Genomic DNA, 11,746 nt, shown 5'->3' on the forward strand with positions numbered 1-11,746 from the left:
CTGGGATTACATCTTAAATACTCTTTTTACCGCTGCCCGCTAAAGAAATGTGGAGCCTCCACAGCTTCATGCTGGGTTGTCTGGCTTTGCTAAGGTGATCATGCTCCATATATAGACATGGGGCTATTATCATCTTCACCTGTTACCACAAAGCATCTTTTTGTGTGTTTATCTACATTGAACTTTCAGGAGGCATACAAAAGCAACTTGTGAAGATTTAACAATGGTGAAAATGACTCAAATGAGTAACCTAAGAATACCAAGTCACATGAAAAGGTTTTAGTTTACATTAACTAAATGTTTGTTTGCTATGTAGAACTGATTTCAGTTAACGCTGTTTAAACAAAACAAAACAAAAAAAGGAATGTAGACAATATTAAAACAACAGTTGCTAAAACTTATCTGTAATATTAAAAGACAGTGGTTAACAGGCGTAGCCTTGAGTACTCTGAAAGAAGAATAAATACAAGTGTGGTTCAATGTCCGTGAAGGTACCGGTTTCACAATATACTTACTTCAAGAAAAAAAATGAGTTCTTTTTGATGGATTTCACATAAAATTTGTTCACACTATGGGAAGAGACTGTTAGCAAAACACCAAGCCCTCTGTTAGAGTTGAAAAGGTTTTAAAAGATTTTCCAGTCTTTGGGCTGGTTATGCCCATTGAAGAGCACAGAATGGAGAAGCCTTGGCAACCATGGTGACTCTGGAAATAGATTATCATTTGTAATTAGTTCATCCAATCTATCAGGGTACACTAGAAACTGGATTTCAGTAAATTAAAACTTGAAAGCAAGGAGAAGGCCATATCTAGGGGCTCTGCTATTGGACAAGGAGCAAGGAGAGGGCCCTGGCTATTTTAATAAAAATGCTTTCATCTTCCCTTGGATGCCTAATTATCTTTTGGGGAAGACAGCATCATAGTTAAAAATAAGGGTTCTGGGCCAGGCGCGGTGGCTCACGCCTATAATCACAACACTTTGGGAGGCGAGGCAGGTGGATCACCTGAGGTAGGGAGTTCTAGATCAACCTAACCAACATGAAGGAATCCCGACTCTACTAAAAATACAAAAAATTAGCTGGGTATGGTGGTATATGCCTGTAATCCCAGCTACTCAGGAGGCTGAGGGAGAAGAATCACTTGAATTTGGGAGGTGGAGGTTGTGGTGAGCCAAGATCACACCATTACACTCCAACCTGAGCAACAAAAGCAAAACTCCATCTCAAAAAATAAAAAATAAATAAGGGCTCTGACCTGTAATCCCAGCACTTTGAGAGGCCATGGCAGGAGGATCACTTGAGCCCAGGAGTTTGAAACGAGCCTGGACAACACAGTGAGACCTCATCTCTCCAAAATAAAAAAATAAACAAAGTTAGATGGTTGTGGTGGCACATGCCTGTGCTCCCAGCGGCTTAGATGGCTGAGGCAGGAGGATCGCTCGAGCCCAGGAGGCTGAGGCTACAGTGAGCCATGAGCACACAGCTGCACTCCAGTCTGGGCAACAGAGTGAGACCAAAGACACAAAGAATATGGGCTCTGGAGTCAGTTCAAAAGTAGGTACCACTACAGAACACCTATGTCATCTGTAAGACAGAAATAATTCCTGCCAACTATATGTGGGGCACTTGCTAGGTGTCAAGAATGCATACTAACAAGACCACAAGGCCTTGGACTTCCTGTCCTCAAGCATCGCACAATCTTACACATTTCTGACCAGGAAAAGTATTAATGTCCTTGCCAGTACATGCCCACCCCTTCCCACTAATGCCAGTCAGAAATGATCAACACTGAGGACCTTCTCCTAACAGAATTTTACTCATGAGTTGAAGTACTGCCCATGAGACACAAGCTCTGTGAACATCAAATCCACTGGCATGCCTTCTATTCAACTCCTTGACCTGACTTTTTCATTTCAATGCTGTGGGTAAAAACCGCTACAGGATTTTAATCAAATGCCACCTTTACCAGTTCCCCCACTGCCAAGAGAAGTAGGTGACTCGCTCCTTAAAAGTAATTAAGGAGGCAAAAAAAAATTTCTACCTGCTTGATTCGGAGTCTGAGTTAAAAAATAAATTTTCCCCTTAAACTCTGGAAATTAGAAAAGAAAGCTATAGCATGGACAGTGAACAAAAAGCAAAGGATCAGGACTCAAAGTACAGTGAGTCCTAATTACTTTGGGGCTAAAAAACCAGACAAGCAGCTAGGTACAGTGGCTCATGCCTGTAATCCCAGGACTTTGGGAGGCTGAGGCAGGCAGACTGCCTGAGTTCAGGAGTTCACGGCCAGCCTAGGAAACACGGTGAAACCCCGTCTCTAGTAAAATACAAAAAATTAGCTAGGCATGGGGGCATCTGCCTGTAGTCCCAGCTACTCGGGAGGCTGAGGCAGGAGAACTGCTTGAACTCAGAAGGCAGAGGTTGCAGTTAGCCAAGATCACTCCACTGCATTCCAGCCTGAGTGACAGAGCGAGACACTGTCTCAAAAACAAACAAACAAACATCAATAACTAACCATATTGACTCAATGATGAAGTTATAAGCATGACAGGAATTGGGTCTTCCTCCCTTCTCCAGAGTTGTAGCCTCTCAAAGGAGGCTCATAGCTAACAGGGCAGAAATAAGAAGCAAGCCATCAGGAGGGCAAATGCCCACTTGGGGCCGAGGAACATTCCACGGGTGACGCATCCCTGCAGACGTCAACAGCAGGGAGACAACCAGTAGGAGCTCTCAGGGTTCTCTCAAAGTTTTCATGATACTTACAAACCAAACTCCCTGATTTTGAACATGCACTTAATGGAAATAAGTCTAGAAGAGGAGAAAGAAATAGAATCAATCCACGTCAGAACTTCAGACTGGGCACTCAGGCGTTGGAGAGCAAAGCTAGTAAGATTTCAAAGGAATATTTTTCAGTCACTTTATCACTGTACAGATGTAAAGCACCTCCATCATTCCTACGGGTCAGCAAATGTCACCTACTTTTCTTCTGCCAAGTTTGTTTAGACTCTTGATATGGTCCCAAGTCAGCCATGCAGTTCCCTCATGAGATGTGTGAACATGCCCCTTGGGATTAGTGTCTCACTGTAATAACAGAAGTAAGTTATTTCACTGAGAAAGAAATTAGACCAAGGAGACATGGTAAAGCTCTATCCACAAAGAGATAGCCTATGAAGACTCTTTCGCAATAGTTATAAGGAAGCCACAGGTCTAATCAGAAGAAAATGAGAGCCAAACAATACTATGGAACATTCCATTCTTCCCACGCATGTGGGAAATTTACTAAGAGGCTGAATTCCACATTTTACTATCTTTAAAAAGGAAAGTGGGCCATTTAATAACATGGAAGAAGATTCTACTTATAATTAAACAAGAATCTTTCCTAAGCATCTTAAATTGGAAAAAATATATCCAAGAAGGTACTCCAAAACATATGCCCAAACTTCTCAAACTCCTTAGTTAGAAACCATCCCCGACAAGGAAAACAAACCACTTCTAAACCCACCCAGACTGAGAGCTAGCAGTATGTAAAACCAAGGGCTTCATCCTGTGACTCGTCCAGCAAAGACACATGGCCTTGCAGGAAGGGGAAAGCAAGCAAGAAACTTTATGAACACGAGTGCTTCCATTTAACAACAGGACAAAGTAGAGAGCAGGCATGCAACTGCTGAATCCCAGGCCAACTTGTATGGCAAAAGAAGAGTATCTGACGATGTGCCCCGACATATGGAATTAATTGTGAAAGGAAGGAGATGACCTTGAAGAATCAGGGATTGGCAGGATGGTAAAGACTGGCATACACACTATTAAATCCAAGATCACTCTCTGTATTCAACTCGGGGGGCCAAGGTTTCCAATACAGTACATCTCTGCCCCACCTCCCTGACACACAATGTCAAAAGCAGCCAGTCACTTTCTGAAGCAGACAATTTTTTATTTTTTAAGATAGAGTTTCATTCTTGTTACCCAGGCTGGAGTGCAATGGCACAATCCTGGCTCACTGAAACTCCTGCCTTCTGGGTTCAAGGATTCTCCTGCCTCCACCTCCCGAGTAGCTGGGATTACAGGTGTCCGCCACCACGCCCAGCTAATTTTTTGTATTTTTAGTAGAAACAGCATTTCACCATGTTGGCCAGGCTGGTCTCGAACTCCTGACCTCAAGTGATCCACCTGCCTCAGCCTCCCAAAGTGCTGGGATTACAGGCCCGAGCCACCACAGCTAGCCTGAAGCAGACAGACTTAGATGACAATATTGTGTTAGATATACGTGTGATTTTACAGATTTCTCCCATCCATTGATGGTAATAGAACATCACAGTCAGTCACAAAAGATGAGAAAGGATAGGGATATAAGATAGGTCATAGGCATGTTAAAGAAAGCACCCATTCTGCTAGTGTGACTCTGAAAATTGCGAGAGTTTTCGAGAAGGAAATAACTAAATTTTGAGATTAGGATTTCTATACTATAAATAGGGAAAAAGACATAATTTTGCTCCCCGATCTAATTCAGTGACATCATTAGGTCCATAAATGTCTGTCCTGAAGTTCTGGCTATGAGCAATGTCTCCAGCAGGGACTAATGAGAGAGAAAGTGGGGCACCCATCGGGCACAATGAAGGGAAGCAAGTCAAACTTGAGCTCAGCATTAGAAGTGGTTACTAGTCCCCTGAAAGGCAGAACTGCTTCCCCTGTGGTTCTGGAGATTACAACAATGTTTCATAAAGTGTGGAGCAGCTCACAAGGTATTAAATAACTTACTAAGACATTAAAAAGTATTATATATCTCAATGGGAGAAGACATTACTTTTTCTTCGCTCAAAACTCTTCAAGGGCTCCTCATTTCCTGCAGAGTAAAATGGAAAATCCTTGTCCTTACAAAGGCCTCCAAGGACCTATGCAATCTGCTGCTTCCCAGTCTCCTGGAATGACCTCTGTGACCTCTTCTCCTACAAGTGGCGGCATTACTCCCTCCACTCAAACAATACTGTTCCTGATCTGTTCCTTGGACTCCAGGAATTCTCCCACCACACAGCCTTTGCAGTGGCTGTTCCTTCTGCCCTAAATGCAATTCCCCAGATGTCCATGTGGCTCTCTCTCGTGTCCTTCAGTTCTTTGCTCAAAGGATATCTTTTCAACAGAGAGGCTCTCTAGTTCTCTCAAGTTCCATCATCTTGCTCTGTTTTTTTTCTCTTTTTTTTCTATAGCACTTATCAACTTTTAACATACTATGTAATCTACCAATGTATTACGTTTATTACTTACCATCATCTCCCTGTACTAGAATGTCTATGTTATTCACCAATATATTCTAACGCACCCAGAGGAGTGTCTGGTACATGCTCGGTAATTAATTATAGAAAGGATTCATAAGAACATTTTTTAACTCCAAATTCTCCATCAGTCCTTCTCATTATATCAAAAAGAACATCTCAGATTGGTGAAGGGACTTCAGTTCTCTACCACAGTTTAGTGTCTCCTTTTTTTTTTCTTTTAACGGGTTTGTTTTTTTTTTTAGGTATAATTTACCAGCCATAAAATTCACACATTGTAAGTGCAGAATCCAATGATTATTAGAAAATTTATGAAGCTGTGAAACCATTACCACTAATCTCCCTTCTTAACATGAAGAAAGGAAACTTGAGTGTCAGAGCCTCTTCCAGACAAGAATATCTGCTGGAATGTAATAACATTACCCTGTTTTCATTGGCCCTATTTTTCTGGATACTTTTTCTTTTGGCTAATGATACTGGATTTCCACTTAGAGTAGCAATACAAAGCTTCCTTTTTAAAGAAATTTATATGTGTTGAAAAAAACTGTTGACTTAAAGAAAAATATTAAGTAACTAGACAATGTATGTTTTCCAAAGATAAAGCAAATATTGAGAGGGTATTAGTGGGAAAAGTAGAGTTTACAAAACATTGAACCAGGGGATCCAGACCTGCCAGTCTCACAGATTACAGAATTGCAACTAATTTCATAACTGAAAAGCAAGGCATTGACACTGGCTCCTAGGGCCTGCTGTCAATTCCCAGCAGTCCTTACTGGGAGACTATTCTTCATGAGTCTCTTGTGCTTCTGCATGTCTTGTGAGTAAGCACTGACTGCCCTGTGTACAGACTCTCATTGCAAGGATGGTTATATAACAAGAGCCTTGATAGAGAGAGTTTCTCCCTCCAGAACAAAGGGCAGGTGTGCATATAGACTTGGAAGATAACGACAGTGTCTTGATCTAAAGCAAAGGACGGGCATGCTTATTGTCCTTAAAAAGATTAGGTTCCAGTAGCTCGAGTTTCTTCTCCAGTAATGCAACCCCTCAATGTGTACGTGTTATCTGGCCTACTTTGCATTGCCCTATAGTAACAGCAGCTGGGAGAAGGCTATGGTCTGTATGTGTATGTCCCTCCAAAATTCTTACAGTGAAATCCTAACATCCGAGGCGATGGCATTAAGAGGTGGGGCTTTTCAGAGGTGAGAGACCATGAAGACTCTGCTCTCATGAAAGTTTAGTAGCCTTATAAAAGTGACCACAGGAAGCCTGTCTGGCCCTTGCGCCACGTAAGGTAAGTGAGAGGGTGCCATCTATGAACCAGGAAACAAGCCCTCACCAGACATCAAATTGTCTGTGCCTTGATCTTGAACTTGCCACCCTCCAGAAGAGTGAGGATAAATTTCTGTTGTATAGAGGGAACCTGGTTTATGCTATTTTGTTACTGCAGCCTGAAAAGACTAAGTTCGTGAACTAACACAGAAATACTGAGACTCTGGTGACTGTTATTGTTGTATGTAATAACCTGTCCTCCATCTCTGACCTAAGAGTCTCATGATTTATGCTGGTATGAAACTGCAGCAGATTACTTTGTTAGCTTGCAAGCAGGGTAGAATCTCAGATCTTTCACAATTCTTGAAAGTCTTGACGGGCGCGGTGGCTCACACCTCTCATCCCAACACTTTGGAAGGCCGAGGCAGGCAGATCACTTGAAGTCAGGAGTTCGAGACCAGACTGGTCAACATGGTGAAACCCCATCTCTACTAAAAATACAAAAATTAGCTAGGCATGGTGACACATGCCTGTAAGTCCAGCTACTTGGGAGGCTGAGGCAGGGGGATCACTTGAACCTGGGAGGTGGAGGTTGTAGTGAGCTGAGATCGTACCATTGTACTCCAGCCTGGGTGGCAGGGCAAGACTCCATCTCAGAAAAAAATAAAAGTAAAAGAAAGTCCTTACCTCATTGTGAATTTCTTCTCCTTGTTTCAAAACTGCAGGCTCAAAGGATTTCAAACAGATATCACCATTGGCCACATCGTCACGGACATTCTGCAGTGCCAACTGACAGCGTTGTAAAATATAATCCAAGGTTCCTGTTGAGCACTGTTGAGACAGAACCAGCAATCACAATTATGGGCAAAATCTAAGTTCACCATGCCACCCTTCCTAGAATTGTTCATATCTGTCCCCTGCTGTGAATTCACCTGTTGCCCCCATGGCTCAGTCTATACTCCTTTTTTTTTTTTTTTTTTATTTTTAAGATAGGGTCTCACTGTGCCACACAGGCTGGAGTATAGTGGTACAATCATGTTTTACTGCAGCTTCAACCTCCAGGGCTCAAGCAATCCTCCCACCTCACCTTCCTGAATAGCTGGGACCACAGGCATGCACCACTATGCCTGGCTAATTTTTTAAATTTTTACTTTGTAGAGAGAGATTTTGCTATATTATCCAAGCTGGTCTCAAACTGCTGAGTTCAGGCAGTCCTCCCACTACATGCCTGAGCCGCCGCGCCCGGCCTATGCTCCTTAACTCAAGAATTACTCAAGTGTCCTGTTCCACTGGCTCTATGCTGCCAGTTTGTCTTCACGTGGGCTACTTAGTTTGCTGGTTTTCTTATACGTGGGCCTCTTTCACTAACTAAACATTAGGGTCCCGGAGGCTAATGCCCTGTTTATTTGTATTAAATACATTTTCTACACAGACTACAACATCTAGAACTGAGTCTGAAAAGTGGAAGAAATTTAATAAATAACTGTTGGATGAATAACTGGTTAACCAAGAAGTCAAGGACACTGACATTTTATCTCAAATGCCCTGAGACTAGCAATAGGAATGAAAGGTAATCAGGCTGCAGAACTGGTTCAAAAGCACACTCCATGGTACCGTCATGACAGAGGGAAAAATGAAGTTGTAATCACAAGGCAAAGAACTCATTTCCCTTTTCTGCAAAAAGCACACACTAGGCAGTGGCAGTCCTTGGCAGAACAGATTCTTCAAATAATGGGGAATATGCAGCTCATGCCCTCCAGGCACATTCGAAGGCATAAGTTAGTACCTGGGCCTCAGCAAGGACACAGATAACTAGTTCATCCCTCTCTGAGTCTGTGGAAGCATAACAGAGGTCAAATGGACAAACTCCTTTTTATAAATGATCATATGTCAGAAAAGAGGCCGATGCACATGCCCAGTGCATCCGCTTGCTTTGACAATAAAATGATTTCCTAGAATGAAAAAAAGTCAGTTATAAATACCCTTCAGTCCCAATGAGGAAAATGTACCCCCTAAAATATTTTGGTTTTATTATTTATAATTTAAATTGAGCCCGTGGAAATAACCTTGAAGGCTAATCCTCTGATATAAAAATTCCTTGTACATTTACTGCCATTTTATACAATGTGACATCAACAAGCCTGGGAAAAATAAAGTTTCTGTGCCAAAAACCAGAAGCTTGACTAATATGTATTTTAATATGAAGATCCCAGAGTGCTGGGTACACAAGGGCAGCCAACTCCAATTTCCCGACCAAAAAAAAAAAAAAAAAAAAAAACCCCAAAACCCACAAAGAAAAGAGGTACAATGACCACTCATTTTTGTCCCACAGCAACCTCTACAACAGCTTTTCTTTTCGTTTTTTTGTTTTGTTTTTGAGATAAGGTCTCTGGCCCAGACTGGAATGCAGTGGTGTGGCATGATCTCAGCTGACCGCAACCTCCCCGTCCCAGGTTCAAGTGATGCTCCTGCCTCAGCCTCCCGAGTAGCTGGGATTACAGGTGCAAACCACTACACCCGGCTAATTTTTATTTTAGTAGAGATGGGGTTTTACCATGTTGGCCAGGCTGCTCTCGAACTCCTGACCTCAAGTAATCCACCCGCCTCAGCCTCCAAAAGTGCTGGGATTACAGGTGTGAGCCATCGCGTCCAGCCTACACCATATTTTTAAAATGACTTCTATCTAGAAAGTTCTCCTACTTGCACCTATACTTTCCCAAGTATGGAGTGAGCTACATAGATTATTAATTGCATTTTCATTTATTGTACCTAAAGATTGGAAACAATCTAAATTTCTCAACAATAGAAACTAGTTTAATGAACTATGGTTGCAGAGAAAAAAGAGAAAGAGGGGAATAATGTTTTTCTGGGTGTACAGTGTTTTATTTTATTTAAAGAACCTATAATCAGGCTTAGTTTGAGATAGGTCTTTTTTTTTTTTTTGGTAACAGGTTTATTGAGGTATAATTCATATATCATAATATTCAACCATTTAAAGCGTATAATGCAATGTTGTTTAGTATATTCACCATTATACAAACATCACTACAATTAATTTTAGAGCATTTTCATCACCCCAAAAAGAAACCCTGTGCCATTTAGCAGTCACCCCCAACCCCATCTGATTTCCACCAACATTTCCAATCCTAGGCAAGCACTAATCTACTTTCTGTGTCCATAGAGAGGCCTATTCTAGACAGTTAATATAAATGAAATCATGTAATATGTGATCTTTTGTAACTGGTTGCTTCCATTTCGTATGTTTCCAAGAGTCATTCACGTTGTAGCATGCACCATTATTGTATTTCATTTTAATGCCAAATAATATTCAATTGTATGATATGCCACATTTCATTTATCCATTCATTAGGTGATGAATCTTAGGGCTGTTTCCACTTTTTGGTGATTATGAACATTCCTGTAGAAGTTTCCATCACTCTTGGTTATCTAGCTAGGCGTGGAATTGCTGTGTCATGGGATAACTTTGGATTTAACCTTACAAAGATGTGCCAGACTGTTTCCCAAAGTGGCTGCACCACTGAAAATTCCCTCCAGCAGTGCATGAGGGTCCCACCTCCTGCATGGCCTCACCAACAATTGTCACTGTCTTTTTTTATTCTAGCTATCCTAGTGGGTATAAAATGTTATCCCATCATGGTTATTTCTATTTCCCTCATGACTAACGATGTTCAGCATTCATTTTTCATGTGTCTACTGGTTATGTGTATATCTTCTATTTTTTTTTTTTTTTTTTTGATTTATTTTTTTTTCTTCTTTTCCTCAGACACATTCTATTTCTTTTATTTATTTATTGTCATTATTACTTTTTTTTGGAGACGGAGTCTTCTTCTATCACCCAGGCTGGAATGTAGTGGCACGATCTCACCTCACTGCAACCTCCACCTTCTGGGTTTAAGCAATTCTCCTGCCTCAGCCTCCAGAATAGATGGGATTATTAAAAATATTTTTAAATATAAACAATAGCCTACTATATGCACAGTTCTGTACTTTTGTTTCAGTAAACTTTGGTAATAATTACCCATTAATATATAGTTCTTATCTTGGAGTAGGTAATGGTTTTTTAGATTATGACATCAAAATCATAAACAACCAAAAAAAAAAAAAAAACAAATAGACACGTGGCACCATACCTGTCTAATTTTTGAAATTTTAGTAGAGACAGTGTTTTACCATGTTGGCCAGGCTGGTCTTGAACTCCTGGCCTCAAGTGGCCTCAAGTGGTCCACCCGTCTTGACCTCCTGAAGTGCTGGAATTATAGGCATGAGCCACCGCACCCAGCCTACATATGTTCTTTAGAGACATGTTAATTCAGTTCCTTTGCCATTTTAAATTGGATCATTTCTCTTCTGAATTATTGAGTTGTAAGAATTCTTTGAATATTCGAGATATAAGTGCTTTATGAGATACATGATTTGCAGATATCTTCTCCCATTCTATGGGTCCTCTTCATTTTATTTATGGCACCCTTTGAAGTATAAAAGTTTTTAACTTTGATGAAGGTCAATTTATCCGCTTTTTCTTTGGTTGTTTACGCTTTTGATGTCATATCCGGAAAGCCATTACCTACTCCCAGATAAGAACTATATATTGATGAGTAATTATTACTAAAGTTTACTGAAACAAAAGTACAGAACTGTGTTTATAATCAGCTACCATTTATATTAAATTATTTTTGAAATTACATATTTACTTATAAATTAAATATCACGAAAAGAATAACAAGAACCTAATAACATTAGTTGCCTCTGGGGAGGAGGACCTGGTTGGCCTGAATAGAAAGAGACTTTAACTATATACCCTTAGGTATTTTTTTTTTTAATTTTGAACTATTTGTGTTAACTAGCTATTCAAAATATAATTACACAGAAAATTTAAATTTCTTAAAAAAGATATTCTGCATTGAATCCCAAGAACATGCTGCCACAATTATCAAAAACTAAAATCTAGGCCAGCATGATGGCTCACACCTGTAATCCCAGCACTTTGGGAGGCAGAGGTGAGTGGATCAACTGAGGTCAGGAGTTTGAGACCAGCCTGGCAAACAAGGCAAAACCCCATCTCTACAAAAAATACAAAAAATCAGCTGGGCATGATGGTGGGTGCCTGTAATCCAAGCTACTCAGGAGGCTGAGGCAGGAGAATCTCTTGAACCTGGGAGGCAGAGGTTGCAGTGAGCCAAAGTTGCACCATTG

The 11,746-nt window shown here is 40.8% G+C and overlaps 1 protein-coding gene across 1 annotated transcript in view; it reads right to left on the reverse strand.

Annotated features, from left to right (window-relative positions):
* FTO (FTO alpha-ketoglutarate dependent dioxygenase) overlaps positions 1–11,746 on the reverse strand; it is a 412,690-nt gene that overhangs the window by 226,595 nt on the left and 174,349 nt on the right. Inside the window, exon 6 of the mRNA XM_017530086.2 lies at positions 7,220–7,363. Coding sequence (XP_017385575.1) covers positions 7,220–7,363 — 144 coding nt within the window. The remainder of the gene's footprint in view (positions 1–7,219; positions 7,364–11,746) is intronic.

Source organism: Cebus imitator, unplaced genomic scaffold (genome assembly GCF_001604975.1).
Source record: "Cebus imitator isolate Cc_AM_T3 unplaced genomic scaffold, Cebus_imitator-1.0 Scaffold63, whole genome shotgun sequence".
NCBI lineage: Eukaryota > Metazoa > Chordata > Mammalia > Primates > Cebidae > Cebus > Cebus imitator.